Source organism: Micropterus salmoides, unplaced genomic scaffold (genome assembly GCF_014851395.1).
Source record: "Micropterus salmoides isolate LMB-PRFRI ecotype aquatic unplaced genomic scaffold, ASM1485139v1 Ms_hic_scaffold_14, whole genome shotgun sequence".
In the NCBI taxonomy this organism is placed as follows: Eukaryota; Metazoa; Chordata; class Actinopteri; order Centrarchiformes; family Centrarchidae; genus Micropterus; species Micropterus salmoides.
In genome coordinates this window covers 12,174,508-12,201,505 of record NW_024040485.1, presented here as the reverse complement: position 1 = coordinate 12,201,505, position 26,998 = coordinate 12,174,508, and the positions used below count along the sequence as shown (strand labels likewise).

Sequence of the window (26,998 nt, the reverse complement as noted above, 5' to 3'; positions counted from 1 at the left end):
ATGCCATAATTTGTTTAGTAAAATAAAAAAGCAGAAATTGATTTTTTAGTTTTTGAGATTTTAAGAGTTGGCTAATCGAGTACAATGCATTTAAGTTAGCCAGGTGAAAAGCTTACTTTAGCTTACTCATTAGCTGGACTAAGCCTAGGACATTAAGAAAAAATTTATTGGGATAAACTATAAAAAAAAAAAAAATCAATCAGGAGAGACTTAATTGAAAAATAGGCTTGAGAGTTAATCATTCGACATAAGCCGTATTTCCACCAAAAGTACCCAGGACTTTTAGGGAAGATTAGACAAATTATCCTGCTGACATATACGCCATACCAAGCAATGGATCCATGAGCGAAATTTATAAATGAACATCAGATTTGATTGGAATATAATGAAAAACTATAGGCTATGCCTGACTATTGAAAACAACTTTTTTGTGTGGGAGTAAAATGGAAAGACACATGATAAATTTCATTACAACTTTAATAACAAACTAGATAAAGCCATCAAGTTCATAAAATAACTCCAGCACAGAGAAAGCAACACAAACATAAAATCGCAAAACTTTGGAAGACAAGAGTCGACAGGAGCTGCTGATCAGCTGGCAGAACTGACATTTGTGTCCACCTGAGCGTCAGAGGAACATGAATTTTAACGAGCTTTATTATCTGTTGTAATCAGCTGGTGTATTTGTTTTGGAGAAGAAGAGATCGACTTTGGCTCCTTGTAGAAACCTACTAATTGATGGAAACTTCAAACAACAGCTCCTAATTAGTGTAAATGCTGAGGCAGCATTCACACTATTGTTATCCTACAAAAAACATTCAACTTCTAAAATGTTCAGCTCTTTAAGGACATGTGTGCTTGTATACAACTTGTGTCTACCTTTTATACTTTTTAAAAATATTAATATTCTGTTATGTCTCTGAGCTACACCAACTACACCAGCTGCACGTATACAATTTTACCCCCATTAACATTAGTGGAGGGCTAAACTGGAAGTTAGCCTGCTCAGCCGGCAAAAGTCAACACAGTGACTTCTAGTGCTACTGCCGATTAGCATTTGTGGGTGTAATTGCAGAATGACAGAGGCACCAACGCACAAGTATAAGTGCATAGCTACGTGCGTAGCCTACGGCGTAGCTACGTACGTAGACCCTACACAAGAGTATAAATCAAGCTTTAGAGTGCGTGACATCATCACTAGAAGCAGGCTTGGAAAATTGTCTTTTTCTCTTAAACTCGCTGTCCTGACCACAATTTTAACTCGGCATGCATCATTTTACCCCAGAAACGTAGTAAATCTACTTGTGGTTCATCACATGGGCTTTTTAAATTCCTCGGACTTATAGATTTGTCTCTAAAAAGCACAAGAGTGACAGACAACTCCTCCATTGGCAGCCATTATAAATTCTCATCAAAATTTCTTGACCAAAGCAGACATACCAGTTATTTAACTTGCTGAAGAGCTCTTTTTTTTTTTTTACTTTATCCATACGAAAAATATATCAACTTGTTCACAAATGCCTTCTGCTACTGTTGGTCAGGTCATTTTGCCGATACGACCTAAAGTTTAGTCTCTGTGGAGGTTTGTTTGACGGAAAGTTTCACAGAGATTGTCCCACTCTCTGTATGGGATAGCTGGTTACCTAGGCAATGCTAATTAGCAGAGGGAAGATAAAATACCTTGGTCCTCTGATTGGTGGACTGCTTCCTCTTCACTGCACTGTATTATACTGAGACTGACACACATAATACATTGACACAATACACACACACACACACACACACACACACACACACACTGTTCTTGTCATTGGGAACAGTTGGGTCTCATTGGGAACAGTTGGGTCTCTCATATTAGGACACATAGTGACACACACAAAGTAACACACAGACACACAAACACACACAGCCCTCAATTTGTTTTCTGAATGGGAGTGCTGTTAATTAGCTGTCTAAAGATCAAATTACTTGGTCCTCTGTTTTGATTGGAGGACAGACGAGCTATTTTTTGAATGAACTTCACTGTACTGCATACAGACTACTGCTTCTAATACTGTAACTATATTATACTGAGACTGACACACATTAATACATTGACAGACACAATACACACACACACACACACACATTCTCTCTCTCACACACACACACACTTGGTCCTGCGTTCTGATTGGTGGACAGACGTTGAGCTATTTTTGACTGAACTTCACTGTACTGCATACAAACTATTCCTACCACAATTAGAACTACTAGTAATACAGTAGTTACTACAACAGCTGCTAAAACTACTACCACAAATTATACTGCTTCTACTACTACTGTCTCTCTGTCTCACTGCTTACCTGTCTCTCTGTCTACCTGTCTCACTGTCTCTCTATCTCAGTGCAAACCTGTCTCTCTTTCTCACTGTCTGTCTAAAATTGTCTGACTGCCTGCGTCTCTGTCTGTCTCCATCTCTGTGTGACTGTCTTTATCTGGCTCTCTGTTTGTCGGTCTGTCTCTCTGTCTCATGTTACATGAGTGCCTGCCTCTCTTGTCTTCATCTCTGTCTGTCTCTTTCTTTCTATGTCTCTTTTTAGGGCCCGAGCACGACCGTGCGAGGTCCCTATTGAATCTGCTCGGATTATATTTTTTAGGGCCCGAGCACGACCGTGCGAGGTCCCTATTGAATCTGCTCGGATTATATTTTTTTTTTTTTTTTTTTTTTTTTTTTTTTTTTTTTTTTTCTGCAAAGTAGGCCCAAATGACATGGCCTAAACATACTCGAAAACTCACCAAAATTTGCAAACATGTCAGAACCGGTGAAAAATTTCGTATTCTACAAGTTTCGCACATGGGCGTGGCAAAATGACTCGCTAGCGCCACCTTGAAAATTGGAAATGATTAGCCCCTCGTTCACGTTCAACCTACATGTACGAAATTTTCTGGGGACATGTATCGTATCAAGACGCACAAAAAAGCCTCAAGAACCCATAGCCTAAAGTCAACAGGAAGTCGGCCATTTTGAATTTTATGGCCATTTTTGGATGATTTACACACTTCGTACTTTAACGAACTCCTCCTAGGGATTTAGTCGGATCGACGTCAAATTTCTGCTGTGCCTTCTAAAGGCATTGACGATGAAAAGTTGTGCTATTTGCGAGTTTTCGTCAATGGGCGTGTCCGTGGCGTCGATGATTCGCAATGAAACAGGAAGTTGTTGTAACTTCAGTGTACATGCTCACATCTGGACCAAACTGTACATGTAGGATGAGAGTCCCGCCCTGAACACATGTACATGCCGACATTCACCCACAGTCATAGCGCCACCTGCTGGCAACAGAAAGTGACCTTTAACGAAGCAGCCCCCGCCGCACGTTTCACCTACGTGCACGAATTTTCTGTGGTACGTGTATCTGTCCAGACGCACAAAAAAGCCTCTTGGAGCCATAGCCTAAAATCAACAGGAAGTCGGCCATTTTGAATTTTACGTCAAATTTTGGATGATTTACACACTTCGTACTTTAACGAACTCCTCCTAGGGATTTAGTCCGACCGACCTCAAATTTGTGCTGTGCCTTCTAAAGGCATTGAAGATGAAAAGTTGTGCTATTTGCAAGTTTTCGTCAATGGGCGTGTCCGTGGCGTGGCGTCAAAGATCAGCTCTTCGCCATGACACGGAAGTTGTCGTAACTTCAGTGTACATGCTCACATCTGGACCAAACTGTACATGTAGGATGAGAGTCCCGCCCTGAACACATGTACATGCTGACATTCACAGACAGTCATAGCGCCACCTGCTGGCAACAGGAAGTGACTTTTAACGAAGCAGCCCCCGCCGCACGTTTTACCTACGTGCACGAATTTTCTGTGGTACGTGTATCTTGTCCAGACGCACAAAAAAGCCTCTTGGAGCGATGCCCTAAAATCAACAGGAAGTCGGCCATTTTGAATTTTACGTCAAATTTTGGATGATTTACACACTTCGTACTTTAACGAACTCCTCCTAGGGATTTAGTCCGACCGACCTCAAATTTGTGCTGTGCCTTCTAAAGGCATTGAAGATGAAAAGTTGTGCTATTTGCAAGTTTTCGTCAATGGGCGTGTCCGTGACGTGGCGTCAAAGATCAGCTCTTCGCCATGACACGGAAGTTGTCGTAACTTCAGTGTACATGCTCACATCTGGACCAAACTGTACATGTAGGATGAGAGTCCCGCCCTGAACACATGTACATGCTGACATTCACAGACAGTCATAGCGCCACCTACTGGCAACAGGAAGTGACTTTTAACGAAGCAGCCCCCGCCGCACGTTTTACCTACGTGCACGAATTTTCTGTGGTACGTGTATCTTGTCCAGACGCACAAAAAAGCCTCTTGGAGCGATGCCCTAAAATCAACAGGAAGTCGGCCATTTTGAATTTTACGTCAAATTTTGGATGATTTACACACTTCGTACTTTAACGAACTCCTCCTAGGGATTTAGTCCGACCGACTTCAAATTTGTGCTGTGCCTTCTAAAGGCATTGAAGATGAAAAGTTGTGCTATTTGCGAGTTTTCGTCAATGGGTGTGTCCGTGGCGTGGCGTCAGAGATCAAGTCTTCGCCATGACACAGGAAGTTGTTGTAACTTCAGTGTACATGCTCACATCTGAACCAAACTTTACGTGCTTGATAACTCTCCCACCCCGCTATGGAGGACCGATCCTGACACAGTCAGAAATAAATACAGAAATAAATAAATGCTCAATAAATAAATAAGCATCCAATTAAATACACAAAAAAATAAAGTAAATAAATAAATGTAGGTAGTAATTAAATTATACAAGGAGACATAAATGTATATATTTTAATTAGTGCCTTTACTTATTCACCTTTGTTATAATTACCTTATTTGTTTATTCAACTTTATTTATTACTAATTTTTTTAATGTATTTATTTATGTGTGTGTTTTAATATTTTTGTCTGTTTTATTCTTCCTTTGTATTTATTTACCTTATTTATTTTCACCCATGGTATTTATTTCTGCCTGTCTTAAATTTTTGTATGCATTTCTGCCTCACTATGCAAATGAGGAGGGGCTGTGTCTCAAGGGGTCATCTTCTCTGCTATGGTGGACCAGTCAGACAGGAGAGCTCCTACTCTGCCTGCAGACATCAACGATCTTGCCCCTCACACAGTCAGATGGCTTCCTTCAGTGCGCTGAGGTGTTTAACAACTCTGAAGACACTACCAGCCATGTCTTCCTTCTCTTTTCACGTAGACGCTCCGACAGACAGTGCTTTCAGTTTGCTGCATGCATGGACACAGAACTGCGGTACAGCACACAGTAACGATGAAATGTGTGCTGTTATCACATTCTTCCTCTGTATGTACACATAAACAACAAGGCAGGGAAATATAAAAGGAATTTATTTTATTGTTTGGGTACATTATTGTTCAGTGTACATGCTCACATCTGAACCAAACTTTGCGTGCTTGATAACTCTCTGACCCCCAGACATCTACACGTCAATACCGATTTATATTCATAGCGGCAAGTGCTATGTAGCTCCACATAGGGGACACAGGAAGTGACATATAGCACCTTCATGCGGCGACATAACCGCGTAGGAAATTCACAGCCGCACCGGCAGAGCTCCAGAATGTGCAACTCGGCCGGCTCACACGCGGACGCGCTTACAAGTGCGAGGGCCCGCCCAACGCTGCTTGCAGCTTTAATTTTTTTTTTTTTTTTTTTTTTTTTCTGCAAAGTAGGCCCAAATGACATGGCCTAAACATACTCGAAAACTCACCAAAATTTGCAAACATGTCAGAACCGGTGAAAAATTTCGTATTCTACAAGTTTCGCACATGGGCGTGGCAAAATGACTCGCTAGCGCCACCTTGAAAATTGGAAATGATTAGCCCCTCGTTCACGTTCAACCTACATGTACGAAATTTTCTGGGGACATGTATCGTATCAAGACGCACAAAAAAGCCTCAAGAACCCATAGCCTAAAGTCAACAGGAAGTCGGCCATTTTGAATTTTATGGCCATTTTTGGATGATTTACACACTTCGTACTTTAACGAACTCCTCCTAGGGATTTAGTCGGATCACGTCAAATTTCTGCTGTGCCTTCTAAAGGCATTGACGATGAAAAGTTGTGCTATTTGCGAGTTTTCGTCAATGGGCGTGTCCGTGGCGTCGATGATTCGCAATGAAACAGGAAGTTGTTGTAACTTCAGTGTACATGCTCACATCTGGACCAAACTGTACATGTAGGATGAGAGTCCCGCCCTGAACACATGTACATGCCGACATTCACCCACAGTCATAGCGCCACCTGCTGGCAACAGAAAGTGACCTTTAACGAAGCAGCCCCCGCCGCACGTTTCACCTACGTGCACGAATTTTCTGTGGTACGTGTATCATGTCCAGACGCACAAAAAAGCCTCTTGGAGCCATAGCCTAAAATCAACAGGAAGTCGGCCATTTTGAATTTTACGTCAAATTTTGGATGATTTACACACTTCGTACTTTAACGAACTCCTCCTAGGGATTTAGTCCGACCGACCTCAAATTTGTGCTGTGCCTTCTAAAGGCATTGAAGATGAAAAGTTGTGCTATTTGCAAGTTTTCGTCAATGGGCGTGTCCGTGGCGTGGCGTCAAAGATCAGCTCTTCGCCATGACACGGAAGTTGTCGTAACTTCAGTGTACATGCTCACATCTGGACCAAACTGTACATGTAGGATGAGAGTCCCGCCCTGAACACATGTACATGCTGACATTCACAGACAGTCATAGCGCCACCTGCTGGCAACAGGAAGTGACTTTTAACGAAGCAGCCCCCGCCGCACGTTTTACCTACGTGCACGAATTTTCTGTGGTACGTGTATCTTGTCCAGACGCACAAAAAAGCCTCTTGGAGCGATGCCCTAAAATCAACAGGAAGTCGGCCATTTTGAATTTTACGTCAAATTTTGGATGATTTACACACTTCGTACTTTAACGAACTCCTCCTAGGGATTTAGTCCGACCGACCTCAAATTTGTGCTGTGCCTTCTAAAGGCATTGAAGATGAAAAGTTGTGCTATTTGCAAGTTTTCGTCAATGGGCGTGTCCGTGACGTGGCGTCAAAGATCAGCTCTTCGCCATGACACGGAAGTTGTCGTAACTTCAGTGTACATGCTCACATCTGGACCAAACTGTACATGTAGGATGAGAGTCCCGCCCTGAACACATGTACATGCTGACATTCACAGACAGTCATAGCGCCACCTACTGGCAACAGGAAGTGACTTTTAACGAAGCAGCCCCCGCCGCACGTTTTACCTACGTGCACGAATTTTCTGTGGTACGTGTATCTTGTCCAGACGCACAAAAAAGCCTCTTGGAGCGATGCCCTAAAATCAACAGGAAGTCGGCCATTTTGAATTTTACGTCAAATTTTGGATGATTTACACACTTCGTACTTTAACGAACTCCTCCTAGGGATTTAGTCCGACCGACTTCAAATTTGTGCTGTGCCTTCTAAAGGCATTGAAGATGAAAAGTTGTGCTATTTGCGAGTTTTCGTCAATGGGTGTGTCCGTGGCGTGGCGTCAGAGATCAAGTCTTCGCCATGACACAGGAAGTTGTTGTAACTTCAGTGTACATGCTCACATCTGAACCAAACTTTACGTGCTTGATAACTCTCCCACCCCTCTATGGAGGACCGATCCTGACACAGTCAGAAATAAATACAGAAATAAATAAATGCTCAATAAAAATAAGCTTCCAATTAAATACACAAAAAAATAAAGTAAATAAATAAATGTTGGCAGTAATTAAATTATACAAGGAGACATAAATGTATATATTTTAATTAGTTCCTTTACTTATTCACCTTTGTTATAATTACATTATTTATTTATTCTCTGTTATAATCTTCAACTTTATTTATTACTAATTTTTTTAATGTATTTATTTATGTGTGTGTTTTAATATTTTTGTCTGTTTTATTCTTCCTTTGTATTTTTCTACCTTATTTATTTTCACCCATGGTATTTATTTCTGCCTGTCCTTTTTAAATTTCTGTCTCATTATGCAAATGAGGAGGGGCTGTGTCTCAAGGGGTCATCTTCTCTGCTATTGGTGGACCAGTCAGACAGGAGAGCTCCTACTCTACCTGCAGAATCAACGATCTTGCCCCTCACACAGTCAGATGGCTTCCTTCAGTGCGCTGAGGTGTTTAACAACTCTGAAGACAATACTACCAGCAATTTCTTCCTTCTCTTTTCACGTAGACGCTCCGACAGACAGTGCTTTCAGTTTGCTGCATGCATGGACACAGAACTGCGGTATAGGGAGAAGCACACGGTCAGCTGGCTGCAGCTAAATCTGGAGTGCACTCGTATTCAATTCTGTATGGTAAATTCAGTTTTAACGGAGCAGAGCGAGCTGACAGGCAGAGTTAGAGACTTTTTCTGTCCGTTTCTCTCTTTACAAAGACGCATGTTGCAGTCAGAGTCTTCTCTGACATACAACACAATTTATCAAATTACACATCGGATATACAGTATGAAAATAAGATTGATTGGATTATACTCACAGGAAGTATAAAACCTGTTACATGCGTCTATTAAAAGTAAAGTAACACAAAAATGTCAGGGAAATTACTTTACTTAGATTTCAGGACTGCAGTTGTACATTTGAAATACCTTCCTACCTTTCTGATAGGAAGCCTTCTTGAGGTGGTATAAAACATTTCTTCATATATTCTGATTTGAGTTGTGGACAACTATGACCACATGAATTAAAAAAATTAAACATTTCACTGCCCAAGTCAGCTATAACACGAGTCTTGTTCATTAGACTACATGCTGTACAGTATTTGTGGACAGATTTTGTCCCAGGATTTATTATGCATTTCTTCTTCTTCGTTGCATGGTTTAGAATAATAAGGTGAGAAATGGGTCTGTTCTGAGTTCATCCTGCACTGCAGCAGCTAATAAAGTCCATTTAATCCCCAAAACGCTTTTCTTTTAGGCAGGCTGGAGCAGAAAACAACTCACCTTTCTCAAGTTGTACAGTAATGTCACATGTGTATGAAGGTGGATCAAAAGAGCTAATCTTAAATGTCAAAGTGGAGAGGAGCCTAGTAGGCCTATTTATTTTCATTCATTACACAATATGAATAAGCTATGCAGACAGTTGTAAAGAAAGAACATCTTTTTCTTCTGTTCTCTACTTGTTATAGTTACACAGTATTAGGGGTGTGGGCTGTATTAAAAGTATCCACTGTTCTCCCATGCTCTAACACACAGTAACGATGAAATGTGTGCTGTTCTCACATTCTTCCTCTGTATGTACACATAAACAACAAGGCAGGGAAATATAAAAGGAATTTATTTTATTGTTTGGGTACATTATTGTTCAGTGTACATGTTCACATCTGAAACAAACTTTACGTGCTTGATAACTCTCCCACCCCGCAGACATCTACACGTCAATACCGATTTATATTCATAGCGGCAAGTGCTATGTAGCTCCACATAGGGGACACAGGAAGTGACATATAGTACATTCATGCGGCGTCGGAAACGCGTAGGAAATTCACAGCCGCACCGGCAGAACTCCAGAATGTGCAACTCGGCCGGCTCACGCGCGGACGCGCTTACAAGTGCGAGGGCCCGCCCAACGCTGCTTGCAGCTTTAATTCTGTTTGTCCTTCTCTGTCTGTTTCTCTTTCTCTGTCTTTCTCGGTTCCCTTCACTTTCTCTCTCTTTCTGTCTGTCTCTGTCTTTCTCGGTTCTTGACTCTCTCACTCTGTCTAACTCACTGTCTAGGCCTACATGTCTCTCTGTCTCATGCTATCTGACTGCCTGTCTCTATCTTTATCTCTGTCTATCTATCTCTCAACTTCATTTCTAATGCTTCTGCATCCATTTCACTTACCACTTCCGATATCAAAATGTTCCACTTTTTGAGGACGTGTGCTATGATTCATCTATTTACTACCTTCTTCCATTTATTCTTTTGACTAACTCATTTAAACTTTTTTTTGACAGTGTAAAAACTTTCAGCTTTTTATAAACTCTGATCAAGCTTTCAGATTCTTAAACATTTCAATCCAATACAATTTAGCTTCAAGACTTTTCAGGCATTTGATTTCACCTCTTCTGCATTTCCTGCAGTGTTTTGCAAGTTCATTTTAGCTTCAGCATTCACACTCACTTTCTGCAGGAAATGCAATTGTCTAGTTATTATTTTGTAATTGATAAATATTATGCGTCATTAATGAATTATCTGAGCACATCATCATATATATTGCTGCTGTAAATTCTGGTCCTTATTTCTCAAGAGACGAGTTTGTTTTACGAGATATGGTTGTATTTGTTCCGTAGCCAGCTAATCCAAACGTGAAACCAATAATAATATTGCATTGTTGCCCCAAATTAATCATCTCCAATAAATAGCCCAATAGCTGTGGTGAATGACAAATGGCCAAGAGAAAAAAGAGAGACAGAGAGGCTCAGATAATGGCATCTAATGGGCTGTTCTTGAAAAGCAGCCAGTGCCTGGAAGATTTGCTCCCTGATTACTGACATTAACAAAAGAGTTAAATTTTCCCTCATGACTCTCAGCCTGACTATCCATTGCTCTTGCTCATTTTTTCCCCTCTGTCAATGTGGTGATTTTCTTCATTCACTCTGTTGGTATTTTTATGCAAATGTTTTTTTTTTATGAAGTTACTGTCATGCTATAATACATGGACCAATATCTACCTATATATTCTCTACACACAAACAGAGACAATGCCACTGCCCCTAAATCTCAAAATGTCTGGCCTGCACAAACACATGCTTACACAGTTTGAGTGTCTAACCGGAGCAAAGTGGAGGAGACCAGGCTGTAGATGCCTGAGCAGCTTGAGTCATTACGGCTGTTGAAAACACGTATTCCTGCATTGGTTCCAAGGCTACAAACTGAACAAACACAGCAGCAGTGGGAGAGACAAAACTGTCACATAAACAAACAACACACACACTCTCAACAGAGCTGGCAACTGGGCAGACTACATAAGGCCATTTAAGGCTGGAGGCTTGCCTGGATCAGACCCTTAAAGCTTTTAAAAGCTAGGCTTCAAGAATTGACCACTACTGGCTTAAGTAAAAACCTGTTTCATTTAGTGCAGTATTCAAGGGCCTGTCATGGAATACAAAGAGATAAACAAACCATCTACTTGTTGCTTTGTAGATGAATAATCACTGTAAGTGGCGATGCTTGGCTGATCAAAGCCTTTTCTGTAAACATAAGAGAATGTGCTTTTTTTCTTGGCAAGTGGTTCCAATTAAATTGCTCTCCGGCACAATCAGAAGCACAAGATTAAACAGAGATTTGTCAAAGCCATAACACATTTTGAATCGACTGTTTGCTAAACCCATCCCCTGACAAAGTGCTTGTCCAATCACACTTTAGCAAACGTAACTAGGCATGGCAGGTTTGTCAAGCTTTTGGTTTCCCCACATGCTAAAGGGGTGTGCATGAGGCTGTAGTAAGAGTGATACCATGGAGGACGGCGTCTTTGTTTTTTGCCTTTCCAAAACCAAAAGCAAAAGGGTAAGAAATGGATTAAACACTTTGTTCTAATGTAAGCTGCAAAAGTTAGCATGTCTGGCTATTTAGCATTACTTCCTGTCAGAATCGGCCAAGTACGGTGACAGAAAAAGCATCGATTTTTTCGATTTCAATTATGCTTATCGATTCCCAGTTTTAAAAAAATCAAATGTTAACATAACAAAAATGTCTTTACTTGTTTATGCATTTATTATGACTGTATTGTTTCATTAAAAAAGTAAATTCAACATATTTGAACTATTTTAAGTAAACATACAATAAAAACACATGATCCACAATCAGTATACACTTATGCTGGGGTAGTTCACGTTCCTCAGTTTTCTCTTTGGTCACCTTGTCCTTTTATTGCCAAAGACAACGTTGTGTAGCGGTTGGGTATCCCGGACTCTACTGGAGGTACGCGCAATGACTGATGACCAGTGTTGCGCAGTAACCAGTTGGCCAAACGTTATTCAGGATTATTACTTTTCACAGTAACTAGTAGTGTTAGGGATTACTATTTCCTAAACAGTAATAATATTACAGTTACTAAAACTGTTGCAAAACCATCGAACTGCATTGCCGGAGAGTCTGATACACTTTTCCTTATCTATTTTTTCTTATAGTCTGAATGCTAACTATCTCTACAGTGCAATGCAAGAATAATGCTGTTTCTTTATTATTTTCACATTTTTTCCCATGATTAATCAACTAGTTAGGATGCTTAGGATGATGACTATTTGCTGGGAAATCAATCCTTGAGCATGATATCATGTATGTAGCCATCAAGTGCATATTTAAGACTTCTTTTCAGGGTTCTTATTTTAAAGGAAGTCAGCCAGAGACTGCGTTTTCAAGCAATTCATGGAGCTAATGCTACTTAGCTAACTAGCTACAGCAGATAAAATCTCACCATTACAGTTTGCGTAATCAACTGTCGCAGGCTAGAATCAAGATGCCTGCTTTTGTCTATCTCATCTCTAAATCATGGACCCATTGTTTCAAACATTACTAAGAATTTCAATGGTAAATCTGCTACTGTTATTGTATTCTGCATCTGTGCTGTGAGAGAATGTAAAGTTTGACAGGCATACCAACAGTATCTGAAAAGGGTGTGGCTCAGCAAATTGTTAATTGTTGAAAGAGGAGTGCAGAGCACAATATGTGATCAAAAAACAATAACCAAAATAGTAACTGGCCAACTGTTTTCCGACTACCACCAACGCACCAACATAAAACACACAAACAAAGGCTTACGCAGACCCTCGTTTCTTCCTTTACAGCATTTCTTCCATCTCTCTCAACTCCCATTCCACACAAACACTCTCTCTCCCATCCCTCCATCCCTCCCTCTGTGAAGAGGGCTACCTCTCCCTCATTTGCGTGTGTGAGTGGTTGTACTGGTGTGTCAGTAATGACAATGTCCCAGTGTTCCTCTCTGCCAATTAGCCCAGCCATAATTATACAGACACATATGGAGCTGTCAATCACCCGGCTCCTCCACACAGGAAATCACCCACCCAGCGGAGAGAGTGAGAGAGACAGAGAGAGAGACAGAGACAGAGAGAAAGAGAGAGAGAATGAGAGTTTCCAACAGCTAGCTCTATACCACTCCAAACAACCACCCACTGTGCCAATAAGTAGCATGAGGAGAGTTTCGTTCAATTACTCTAACTGTGCGGCAATCCCACAGTTCACAGGAAAATGCCATGAAACCACATTAGAGGCTTTGGCAACCTATTTTTGTTTTGAGCTTCATTTCTGTAGCAGTTACAGTTCCCTATTTACTGAAATTGTTGTTAACACAATTTATGCCAATGCATTCTCGGGATTGTAACCAGACCATATGTTGATTTAACTGGTGCAAAGAGAAGTGGTGTATTGTATGTAGAAATATACTTTCTTTAGTTATTCTAAAAGGCTGTTCATTGAAAATTGCAAAATTAGAAACAAATGGTTGAAAGATATATTAAATTAACACTGAGAACACTGAGAAAATACTGCGTTGTCAGGCACATTACCATCCATGTTACCCTTGAAGGATAAAGGTGATAGGCTACATTTTTTGTCTAAATCCCATGATAAAAACCCAACGTGTTCATCCTACAAACAAGTAGTGACTGTGTAGCAAAAGACTGGCATAGCTTATTCTTCTGTGCCATAGCCATATTAAAAACAATCAATGAGCCACACTGTTGTGATATGTGACATTATAATGATGAACATGGGCACTGCTGATGGAAATACTCGCTAGAGAAATGTGTATCAAGCAACGTATAAAATTGTTCCTGAAAAATGTACAATATATTTGTGACTTATTTTTTAAGATTTACATCTCCAATATGGCAAATGAGTTCCACAAACGTGGTAGTAAAGTCAGAAATTATTAAGAGACACAAAATGCATTGTTGGTTTCGGTCTTTTCATGGGATTTGGTCTTTTGATAGTACTCTACATGGAACATTTGTTAAGCTGAGTATAAAATATAAATATGATTTGATGATATCTACATATTTGTGCTTAGGAAAAAAGGCAACACGACAGAAGTAAGATTACACATTTGTGTAATGCTGATCTTTATCATTTTTATCACAATAATTTACCCACTATGGTAGTCTGCACAAGACATGCCTCAGTTTTCCACCAACTGAGTCAATTGTAAGTTAATTAAGGCTGCAAAAAACTAGTCTGAAAGAAGGCAACAAAAGCCAAAAGATAGTGTAAATATGTCACTCTAAACAGCAATAGTACAAATGCAAACTACTAAATGATACCATTGAACAATACCATTAAGCCATCCCATCTATCAAAGGGTATAAAGAGGTACCATATGATAGGGCTGTGGGAGTACGTGAGACAAAAGAGGTTAGGAACCACTGGTCTACAGCATGTGTTTACTGTCAAAGCATTGGTCTGAATTTTGCTATACCTGTATATTTAATTTCTTTTTCCACATATAAGCATCTCAATGTAATAATAGTGAAACATGAATACAATTCATTGATTCATTCATAAAGTAGAATGTGGAAGGTACAAAAAGTGAAAGTTTTGGCAGGACTTGGATATCCAGTAGGTAAGAATATGATCTTAGAGCTGGGAGGTTTAACCACTTACAACAAAAACACCTGGCTAGTTTGATTTCTAAATCGGACGGTACACAAAATATTGGAATATAAAACATTTTACAGTTTTACAAGGTCTCCTGGGAGCTAAAGCTATAAAATATGCCTGGGGAAAATTAAATGAATGGTGAAGGATACTGATTGCATGTTTCAGATCGATGCAGAAACATCTTTAACAAATGATACTTAAATCTATATTACCCACTCATCCAGCCGCATTAATTAATCCCTGCTTTTGGGATTGTAAATAAATGCATTCAAGTTCTAGTTAATAGAGGACCTGATTTCCCCTGAGCATCTCCGACAGAACTAAACAAATGAAAGTTTCATAATAAAGAAGATAACATGCACGGCGCTCAAGTTATTCGTCAAGCTTTCAAGTTTTGTGAGATGATGTCTGCGGTCCCATAATTTCTATCCATTAGGGTGCCAGTTGTCTGGTAATGATGATGAGTTGACACAAGAGACAAAGCGCAAGTAATAGAAAGAGTATTTGTGAATGCATACACATGTGAAAAAGTGTGTTTCACTTGTTCAGCTAAGAGTGATGAACAGAGGTGATGATAATAATAATAATCATAGCGATAACAATAACTTTTATTCAAATTGCACTTTCATGACAAAGAGTTACAAAGTGCTTTGCAAGACAATTAACAATGAATGATGAGGAGAGAAAAAAGCAGGGAGCAGAAGGTCCAGGATGAGGTCCTTTGATGTAGGAGAGTAGGAGGAGCAGAGGTAGGAAATCCAATAATTAGAGTAGAGCAGGAGGGGGAGAAGGTCAGAAGAATATGAGAGAGGGATGAGGAGCAGAAGGATGGAGGTCCCAGCAGCAAGTCTTACCTCTGGGACGTCTTCTTGTACTTGCGCCTGACAGAGAAAACAGACATTAGGATAGTAAGGCATTAATTGAAATGTAACTCTGGTAATCTTTGTTGGATTTATTTTTCTACTTAACATTCTTAACATGTAAAGACAGAAATAAAAGACATTGGGCCTCATGCAAGAACCACCCGTACGAACACATTCGCTCCGAGCATGTGGAAGGGATTTTAGAGATTTGTCGCATTCACCAAAATGTTCTCGCCCTTAAAGTATTCTCCTAGGTTTAAATGAAATTCAGTATCGGTCCAATTCGATTAGGTGAAGGAATCCACTTTTGCTAGTTTAATGGTGGGAAAAAATGAAAAATTGAACTTAGTCTCTTAAATAATCATGGGTGTGTTTTAGCCAGGTGCGCTTGTACCTTGGTGCATTTCTATTTAAATGGCACATGAATCCAGACTAGCAGCAGAGAGAGAGAGAGAGAGAGAGCTCATGTGGACAAGTGAGAGTGTGAGTATGGAAACTCTACAGTGCTGTGGTTTATAGGTGAAGTGTATGAATTACACTTCAGACTGGAGTCTCTGTTAACAGAGACAAACAGATAGATCCATGTTATGTTATGCTCCTCCCCTGTGTGAAACGTCTGTATCCTCACTGCATCCTCACTGCGTCTGTATCCTCACTGTGTCTGTATCCTCACTGCATCTGTATCCTCACTGTGTCTGTATCTTCACTGCATCCTCACTGCATCTCTATCCTCACTGCGTTTGTATCCTCACTGTGTCTGTATCCTCACTGCGTCTGTATCCTCACTGTGTCTGTATCTTCACTGCATCCTCACTGCATCTCTATCCTCACTGCGTTTGTATCCTCACTGTGTGTATCCTCACTGTGTCTGTATCCTCACTGTGTCTGTATCTTCACTGCATCCTCACTGTGTCTGTATCCTCACTGTGTCTGTATCCTCACTGCGTTTGTATCCTCACTGTGTCTGTATCCTCACTGTGTCTGTATCCTCACTGTGTCTGTATCCTCACTGTGTCTGTATCTTCACTGCATCCTCACTGCATCTCTATCCTCACTGCGTTTGTATCCTCACTGTGTCTGTATCCTCACTGTGTCTGTATCCTCACTGCGTCTGTATCCTCACTGTGTCTGTATCCTCACTGTGTCTGTATCCTCACTGTGTCTGTATCCTCACTGTGTCTGTATCTTCACTGCATCCTCACTGCATCTCTATCCTCACTGCGTTTGTATCCTCACTGTGTCTGTATCCTCACTGTGTCTGTATCCTCACTGTGTCTGTATCTTCACTGCATCCTCACTGTGTCTGTATCCTCACTGTGTCTGTATCCTCACTGCGTCTCTATCCTCACTGCGTTTGTATCCTCACTGTGTCTGTATCCTCACACGCTGCATTATAATAAACTGTGATATAACTAGTCGTGGGTCACAGTTGATTTAATTGATCCAGGTAATTGTTTTATTGTGTATTGTATTCATGAATGAGAGTTTTCTTTAATTAGAGAGGCTGCTGTGCATCCTCACCGATCCAGTCGGTGTGTCAGGATATTTAAATAATAAGTTATGCGTCTGTACCTCGTGCGTAAATGCGCATGGCGTCTTTCTTAACGGGGATTCACCCTATTTCACCCATCCGCAACCCAACTGCTATTAATCAGAATGTTAGTTTTTATGACCAGACCCACCCGATCCGCGGATACGACACTCCACTAGAAAAACATATGCAGAAATTTACTTCAAATTTAACATCCCATTTATGGTATCATTATTATCATGGAATGCCAATTTACTGAGAGATTTGAGAAGTTTGTTTTTTTATGATTTCACGAGCTTGCACAAAATTCTCGGCTGTCCTGGTGCTCAGTTGCACCCGACAGTGTAACATCATCACTTGCTGTATAATGTACAGTACTACTGTCCATCCCATTTAAGTCATGGACCTATTTGCTTTTTTAAAAACGTTTTTAGCATCTAATGTCATGTCAAACCATTCAGTCTTTGTTTCTGTCAGTAACAGCACAGTTTGGATGACGATTCTTTGGCAGCTTGATATTTTCTAATTGTTTTGGGTCCTCCTATACAACTACTGAAATTGTTTTCTATTTGTTTTTTCATCTGCTGACTTGATGCTCTGCTGTGTGAAACTCTTCTTTATGCCCTTTGGAAACAACATTCTGAAATAAAACTTGCACACTGACGAGTAGAAAATGAAACAGGCAGCTTTATACAGCCTATCAGGCATTAATTATGCAAATGATCAAATCTCATGAACGCACACCTACTGGTGGTCTTCATTGAGTTGAAATGAGCAGTAAGTTTGCTGAATCTGACTTGGAATAAAGCGCACAGAAAACACTAAGAAGGCTTTAAGGTAAAAATCCAAGGAGTTTCTTGCATGAGAGTCACTGTGCTGTCATTGTCCCAAAAAATAAAAATAAGCATCCAGGAGAATGCTACTGCATCAAAGGTGTGTATTTAAAGCAATTATATGTTCCTCTGATTGTAGTGGTTGTTTGTTTTTCCTTTTTTAGGGATAATGTTAGTCCCAGAAGTCATATTTTTTAGTTGTGTTCCCACTGTAAATTTATTTAAAAAAAATGCAAATGCTTACAATCACTTATGCAGATGAGGGATTTAAGAGAGGCGTAATGAAATGCAAAAAGCACACACACACCACCCCACCCCTTGACATCACACCTACTGTACTACTACACACACACACATACACACACACACACACACACAGGTTACCTACACAGTCACATTAAAACACACCTGCTATCACTTACCCTAACATTTCACCTAAAACACGCCCACGCCTCCATAAAGAGATAACAGTGTGGTTCTATAAGTTGAATTCATGAACACACACACATACACACACTTAAGACACTCATAACAGCAAAGTGGAGGGAAGGATGGACCGTCTGCCGTTCCACTACAGACATGGATTTAAATTCCAGTCAGGCAGAATTCACAGCACTTAGCTTGATTTGTTTCTCACTCGTTTATTGAATCAATCTTTCCTAGAGCTCAGAATAAAACTGCAAGCTAAGGAAGATCAGCTCCGTAAAGAAATGTTAAGAGCTCCCTCATGATAAGAAAAAAAGAAAGATTAAATCCATCATTTTGGGTCCATCAAGCAATGACAATTAAAAAGACATGAAGTGTCACAGTCAGATGTTATGGGAGTTACAAACAGAGAAATTGATGCAACAAAAAAGAGAAGAGAGGAGGAGTTTTAGGAGAAGGATATGGATAACAAAAGCATGTAAGAGACCAATAAATAAGGATAAATAACAAAATGGGAACCTTAAGGTCAGGGGGAAACAAAAGTATGGATATTCTCCTTACCCCCTTTTCTATCTTTTATCCCACCTTTTGCCCCCTCCCCCTCACTGATCTTGCTTTATATCCAAACGCGTGTGTCAACAACACAGAGCTTCTTCTAATTAGAAGGCTTTAATGCAATGTCCTCTGCATAATGATGATGTGGGTTGGAAGGGTTCATGGAAAGTCTTGGAATTATTGTATTTAAAAAGGTCACAGAGAAGTTAAATGTAGCCCAGTAAAAGTAAATGTTTAGGTTATGTTTAAATAGCTGTCTTGATGGCTAAAAGCAGCTTGTTTGTGCCTCACAAATCAGATAGTGTCAAGGCGGTCATCTGGCCACCTTGATCCTCCTTGGGACTTCCCCTTAGGGAGCTCTATGTGATGAACTGTTGATCAAGTGATTAAATAATTCATTGATTTCCATTAATCAGTGGTTGACGGAGAGGTCGCGTCTGATGCACTGATTCAATTTATCAGTGAAAATCCATTGGAATACATTCACCCATGCAAAAAGATAACAGGTCCATTTGACAGCGTGAAGCATTAAAACACAACACGCTGTTCATGACTTCATCAGTGGATGTCACCGGGCTTTAGACTGCGTCACTGAAGGTTGAACAGAGGGAAAGTCCAAAGCAAATGCTCTCTCTGTCTATCCATAGATGATTGGTGTACTCTGCGGAGTACACTGTGCCTGAGAGTGCTGTGATAGCCATCCAGCACACACATGCACACACACACACATACACACAAATCATACAGCTGCCAAACAAATCTCTTAGGATAAGCTGTCATCACATACAGTAAATGTCACCAAGTCGCCATGTACACTTTCAAACACACTTCCAATCTATATTGTCCACACAAGCACATGCACACATAACCTTTCCCAATCACACACACACACATACATATGCTGCATGTTGTTGATCCCTCACACAACATACACTGTGTGAAGCATCAACATCTGTGGGGGCTGCCTGTCAGTTGGAGCTCCCTCTCTTCAGACGGAGGCTCTTTGTGAGATTAAAGGCTAATGTGATCTCTGACACGCAACAGGAGCCCTCAGAGCACCCAGCAGACTGCAGTGTAGTCGTGATGGGGGGAAAAAACATTCATCTGACTCACTATCCATCAAATATCCAAAAAGACAGATGGTTATGATAGGGGATTTATGAGGGTGACCAAATGGAAGAGACAATGAAGCCATCCGAGGAAACTAAATGTGGCAGAGGATGATGGTGGGGGGATCCACATATCGGGTTTCGGACACAGGAGAGAGAGAAACAGTGACTAATCATGGAACAACAGAGATACCATGACATGAAAATAACTAAAAATAAAACAGTGATGTGAAGGGAGAGGAGAGGAAGGCTGATAGATGAACTGCAGCCCCATGCACAGTTCATTCACTCAGCAGTCATCTGTGGCGCAGGAGGAAACTGCATTTCATTCAGACCTCCAGCAGTAACAAAAAATAAATAAATGTTCTAAACACAACTCACCGTCTCCTCCCCCTGCTGAGGAAGAATGATGAGAAGTGAAAATGGATAAGCGAAAATTCCCACTTCAACTTGCATAAGCGGTGAGTGGGGATTTCTTCTCAGGGTGAAAGGTCATAGAGGTGTTGATTGGTTGGTGGATGAGAGAAAGTAATATTGCAGTGTTGGAGGGTTTAAAAAAGTACCTCCCTAAAGATACTGAGAGAGAAATTAGAAATGTGAGGCTCAAGGAGGCTTTTGTTTTATTTAAAGAGAACAATATGGGTGCATAAGAGGCAAAGGACCAAATATGTGAGAAGACAAAGAGGAATTTCCTTCAGCCTCTATATCTCAACCAAAAATATGCACATTCAGTACAAATTTATAGTCTCGTAGCACCAAAATTCTAAATGGACTACAGGTGTTTATTGCATGTCAGATGCAATAAAAAAGGGCATCTGGCATGAGGAGACCACCAAAACATAATAATTTCCCCACCTCTTTAAAACATTCTCGTGCATTGGAGTAAAAAAAAGTAATTGAATTGACTTAAATAACCATGCAATAAGAGTGCAAGTGTGAGCAACCCTCCCTCAGTTAATACCTCAGCTCTGATGTACTTTCCTTTTTTCCCTTGCTGTCAAATAAAGTAAATTATTCAAAAATAGTTCAAAGGAAGTAGCTCAGAGCTGTTTTGCTTAAGTAATCTCTCTGTGTTGTTCTTACTTCTTTACGTATTTGCACTACTTTCATCAATCAGTCTATGCTTGGTCCTTTTTCTCTCTCTCAAACCGACACACACACACAATGCATCTTACACATGAACAAAATCATGTGTGGGGTGAACGAAGACAAGGACACCTTTCCTGTTTCTTTCCTGTACATTCATATCAGATTTGTTTTGCAAGTAAAGCTTTACAGATCAATTATTATAGATCATTTCACATGTAAATATTAAAAGCTTAATTCAAACATGAAAGTAACTCAGAGGCACACATGTGCAGCATTGCTTCACACACTTGTTGAAAACAGTAAAAGTGGATATACTCACAGTCCCCGGAGCCTGAGCCAAATCTTTTCAATCTGTTCCGGCTGAAGGTACTTCAGGGCCGTGCTTTCAAACTCCTCGATCTCTTTGGTGGGAGACTCCATGTCAGTTGCTTAAAAAGTTCCGGATGCGCCAACAAGAGATGATGGGAGAAAAAAAAAGTTTAATCCCTCTCAAGTGTGTGAGCGGAGAAGAAGACGCTACACAGAGCAGAGGGATGTTGCGATGTGGTGGAGCCCAGGACGTGACCGAGGTTTCCTCTTTCTTCATTCACAGTTGCACCAACTGCTGCGACAAACCGGCCGTCATCCTTCCCTTTTCTTTCTCTTTTCTCTCTTGTTTATGCAAGAGAGTGCGTGTGACTGAAACTCAGTAACACTCAGCAGCGCAGTGCTCAAGCAGCTGTGACAGTCATGAAACTGTACCTCTTTCCTTTCTCCCTCTCTTGTCTGTCTGTCTGTCTGTCTCTCTCTCTCTCTCTCTCTCATGCGTTCACTTCTCTCCTGTGTGAGCACAGGGGTCCTGGAGCCGTGCCATGCTCTCCCAGCAACAACGGGATGCAGACGGCAGGGCAGCTCAATCCGGGATTAACGCTCACTGCCAAGCTCTCCGCTCCAGAGGGAGGGAGGAGAAACACCACCAGTCAAAGAGAGGGAGGAGTCTGGCTGATAATGAGAAACCATGTCCTGTTTCATCCACCAGGAAAAACCAGAGGGAGTGAAGGAGGAAATAGAGTGGGGATGGAGAAGGACAAGGAGGAGAGACCTTTAGGAAAACAGATGACGAAGATTGTCCTGCACTACTGGAAACACCTGGTTAAATAAAAGGGACTTAAACAGGACTTCTTCCCGAGAGACACCGCAACAACGACACAGCTTTTACTTCTCTTTTTCACCCTCTGAGTCATAGACATTTTAACAGATGTGTGCTTATTTCATCAGGAATGTAAAGGTAAATGTCGTCAAGCAAATACAGACATCTGCAGCAGCAGTGCAGATCAACATTCAAACTGATAAAAACATTTGCTGCAAAAGCGAGCTGTAGATCTGTAATGTATTCATTTAAAAATGTAGATAATACATTTGTTGTACAGCATATTAAATGTCGTGCCAGAGAGGATTAAATAGTGCATTGACACTGATTTGACTGAGATTACTCTGATCCATTGAGCGCCATCGAGACCACCCCCGCCCAAATACAAGCATTATACATATATTACACACACATTATTCTCTCTGTTTTATGATACCTGCAGCAATAAGCCATGTCCATGCACCAGGTCCTGCATATGTTATGTGACATTTTCTTCTATAATGTTCAGATTTCAACTTTATTATTTCTATTTTTCAATTATCTAATTAAGTAAAGCCTGAAAGGCGCTTAATAAATAAAGTTTGATTTGATTGCTATAATAAACCATTATATTTTTCCACATCTTTACTGAGATGCCAGCTCCCTGATGGTGATTTCAAAATGTTCAGGTCTTTGTCATTCTGCCTGACCAGAGGAATTACAATAAATTGCTAAATAGTGTATGTTAGAAATATATTCTGTACATCTTTAACTTCTTCAGCCCTTTCTGCTGCTTCTTTTCTTCTTCTCCTCCTTAGCTAGCTCCAAGCTCACTGAACATCTAGGAAAAACCCATGAGAATTCTCATTTTCTGCCAATCCAAAACTTGCAAGGATGACTCAGCCCAGAACCCCCTTTTCTCCGAGCCCCCTACCATACTCTTAGGTCTTTCAATTACTTGATGCAGGATGCAGGGATAATGCTAGGGCACCACCTCAAAGAGGTTCCTGCTTTCATCTGCTGAGATGGGTCCTCCGTGAGGAGGGAGGAGAGAGGTCTGCCTGAGTGCCATGAAGCCTGCTGATGTTGTCTTCAAAGGCGCACTTATCTGTGTCTCTTTCTCCCTTTGTCTGTTTGGTTTTCAGTTTCCTTCTCTTTCTGAATGCCTATTTTCAATCCACTCTTTTTCTCCCTTTTTGTGAAGGTATGCTGGCCCCCAGGAGATCGCAATCCACAGGCAGAGATGACAGGTCAACTTGAGGGGAAACCACAACAGCAACTTCACATTTTGCTGCTTGCTGTTCACAGCTTTTCACCCCAGGGGCCTGATGTACCATGTCATCTGTATATGCAAGTGTGACACTGAACAAGGTTGAGTCTGGTGAGAAAGGTTCTGTCAAAAACAGTGCAAGGACTAGGAAGGTCAATGTAAGCTGCATTGCACTCAGTGGAGTGCAATGCAGGTAAAGGAAAATAGGTACTGACTTAATAAGAAGTAGTCACACAAGTTTACAGCAGCTGACTCTTGATTGCAAGGCTGTGATTATCAGGTGGTATAAAGAGAAGAAGACACATGATCTCCACATCAGTGGTTGATTTTACCTCCACAGTATCACCCGAAGAACCTCATTATTGGAAGGTAAAGGTATCAGATTGGATGGTCGAACAGCATCTATAACCCCCCTCCCCTGCCTCTCACAATCTTCACACTTAATTTACACAGTGATTGGCCAGGTGTGTGGAGGGGAGAAGGTAGGCTAGCCCCATATTTGAGTGATAATTTTGTCTCCCCTCTCCTCATGACAGCTGGCTTTTCACCCCACCTTCGAGGGTAACCATTCAGAACAGCTATAAACACTTTTTCCTGCAGACTTGGTCGGATGACACTTTGGTTAATTAGTTCATTTTAAGGATGCTCTCATCTTTAGGGTTGGCCAACAAAAACACTTGGTTATGGTTGAGGAAAGACAGCTGTTACAGTTAGTAGAAAAGCGAACGTCAATTACACTAAACGTCTATGACCAGATACTAACTATTGTCTCCTGCATTTAAGTCAGATATGCTACACGCCCATCCTCTACCCCGACCTCCTCAGCCTTACCTTTCCACCTCGCAACATAGAGGACACACTTCTTCCTACACTGGCAATGAATGTATTGGACATATTGTAAGGTGTGGAATAGTCTTAAATGGATCCTGTGTCTTTACTTTTTAAAAATAAGAGTAGTTGATAACAATAGCTACTGATCACTCTTTGCTTCTGACTTTGTTCTCTCAGTCATATTTGATTGCCTGACAACCATCACAAACCAAGATTTTGGATGATCAAATAACAATAAGCTCTAATGTTAGTTAAAAGGTAAAGAGAAAATATTTTTAGCATCCAGTAGGAAAAAAAAAACATTCTCAGATTCATAGAATAGCAGGATCAAGAATGCAGCCTCATTGAGAGCTATGTGGCCCCGAGCCTTTGCACCCAAGGAATCTCAGAGAATACTTTAATTAGATTGCCTACTGATGAATGAAACACCTTGCGGGAAACATCACAACTGTGGTAATGTGGCTTATCTGGACCACTGGATGATGAGAGGGACAGCACAACGATGTTCGAGTATGTGACAAAATATTAGGAATACACAGAGGTCTTTTGCTTGCTGCTCATTTCTCATGTCTGAGTTGCCAAAGAATCTGACTGCAAAATTGAGAGTAAATAGCAGTATGAAGGACATATTCTAACACATACACGTTCACACAAAGCATGCAAGATGTGTCACATGTTAGTTCAAAAAAGGAGAAGCAAATGTGAATAAAAGCTTTAAATTTGGGGGCTACATAACAATAGTATATGTCTGAATGAGTGATTAAGGAAAATAATGGAACATTTTATTTAATTTTTAAAGAGTGATGAACCAATGCAAGAGAAAGAACTGATTGTGTCCCTTCAAATAATGATCATCAAAATATGTCCCTAATTAATTACTATCACAACAACTACTCACAAAAAAGACCTAATAAATCAAGTCTTGGGAAAATGAATTATTTGTATGACTATGACAGAGGGACTGGCTGTAAAATTATGCTCTGCTAAGGTATTCTTGTCACTGTGCTCGGGCTCCCTCAAAGCTCACACATCGAAATCAAGACATTAACAGCCCCGGCCATTTGGAGGTACATGAAAAATTCAAATCTCATTTAAATTCCCAGGCAAGCCGATACGGATATCTATGCATCAAAATAGCAATCGCCTTTGCGGTAATGACCACATTTTGGTTAAGATCATTTATCAAAAAATGTGATTTTCCATCTATACAGTTCTGCACTTCATTTCTCTTTTTGTATTGGATGCAGTGGAGATGGAAAGATGGGTGGGAGAAATTGAGGGCACCCAGCTATAAAGCTATATTTATTTGCAGAGTGGAAAAATACACCAGAGAAGAAATTTCCCATTACTTCTTCCCCACATAGGTCAAAGGTGATGCATACATCTGAGGACCGAGTTGAAGAGGGGAGCAATCAGGACTAGCATGGAGGCAGTAAACAGGCCTTGTCTTACACACCTGTAGTTACAAAGGTGCAAACGGTTACCAAAGAAAGAATTGGGGTTTTGTTACTACAGCGCTTACATTGGACTGAAATATGTGGCATGTAAACACAAGGAAGAAAAAGTTCAGACTACAAAATATTTGTATTCACTTATATGTGACGTTAAAGTGTTTTGTGATATTTAGCCAACCTAGCTGCTCTATTGATGACAATGTTGGTCTATCCACTGTGGATTGAAAAATCTCAACAACTATTGGATGATTGTCATGGATGAATGGTACACACATTCATGGTTCCCAGGGGATGAAATCTAATGAATTTGGTGATCCTCTGACTTTTCGCCACCATGAGACTGACAATTGTGGTTCAGAGTAAACCGTCCTGACAAATTGACAATAACCTTAAATATAGATGAAGTCATTACTGCAGTGAAAATGTGGAACTGTCTAAACTGACAGTGAAAGCAAACATGTTTGGGTTAATCACCATCTGCAGTCACCCACTCTGACAGAAGATGGTAGTCTGAGGCATTTTTCCACAAGTCTCATTTTGTTGTTGGAGCAGCAGATAAGAGCACAGAAAAGGAAAGTCATCTTGCTTACTGTCAAAACTGGACAACATCTCATTGAAAAGTTTTGTAGATTATAACCTTTGTTTTAATTGGATTGAATGACTTTCTTTTCAACGTAAAAGCAGTTCTAAAGAATCTGCTGAGCAGATTTCTTGGCAAAAGCATTAAAAGAGTGAAATCCTTTACATACATTACAGGTGCCACCGCAGTGGCTAGTGTACTTTGGCCTACAACCCAAATTTGGCTATATGTAGCAAATTACATGAACCCCTGCTATTCAGGAGGCAGAAACTCTGCAAAGCAGCTGGGCAGCTGTGTCTCCCCATCCACCCTGAAGCACTGTGCTGATCAGCTTTCTCCAGTGCTCACAGACATTTTTAACACCTCACTGGAGACATGCCATGTGCCAGCCTGCTTCAAAGCCTCCACCATCATCCCTGTCCCCAAAAAAACAAGGACCACTGGACTAAACGACTACAGACCCGTCACCCTGACCTCTGCGGTTGTGAAATCCTTTGAACGACTTGTGTTGTCCCACCTAAACTCAATCACAGACCCACTCCTGGACCCCCTGCAGTTCACCTACAGAGCCAACAGGTCTGTAGACAACGCAGTAAACATGGCCCTTCACTACATCCTCCAGCACCTGGACTCCCCAGGAACCTACACCAGGATCCTGTTTGTGGATTTCAGCT

The 26,998-nt window shown here is 40.7% G+C and overlaps 1 protein-coding gene across 7 annotated transcripts in view; it reads right to left on the bottom strand.

Moving 5' to 3' along the window:
- The window catches only part of pde1cb (phosphodiesterase 1C, calmodulin-dependent b), a 120,003-nt gene that overhangs the window by 56,583 nt on the left and 36,422 nt on the right, over positions 1 to 26,998 (bottom strand). For 3 of the 7 annotated variants that reach the window (XM_038717700.1, XM_038717699.1, XM_038717702.1), the window contains exon 4: positions 15,530 to 15,556. The exons of 2 other annotated variants lie outside the window; for them this stretch is intronic. In XM_038717700.1, the coding sequence (XP_038573628.1) occupies positions 15,530 to 15,556 (27 nt within the window). Of the gene's footprint in view, positions 1 to 15,529; positions 15,557 to 21,400; positions 22,003 to 26,998 lie in introns of those variants that run through there. 2 more of the 7 variants (XM_038717704.1, XM_038717705.1) reach the window with 2 other exon arrangements.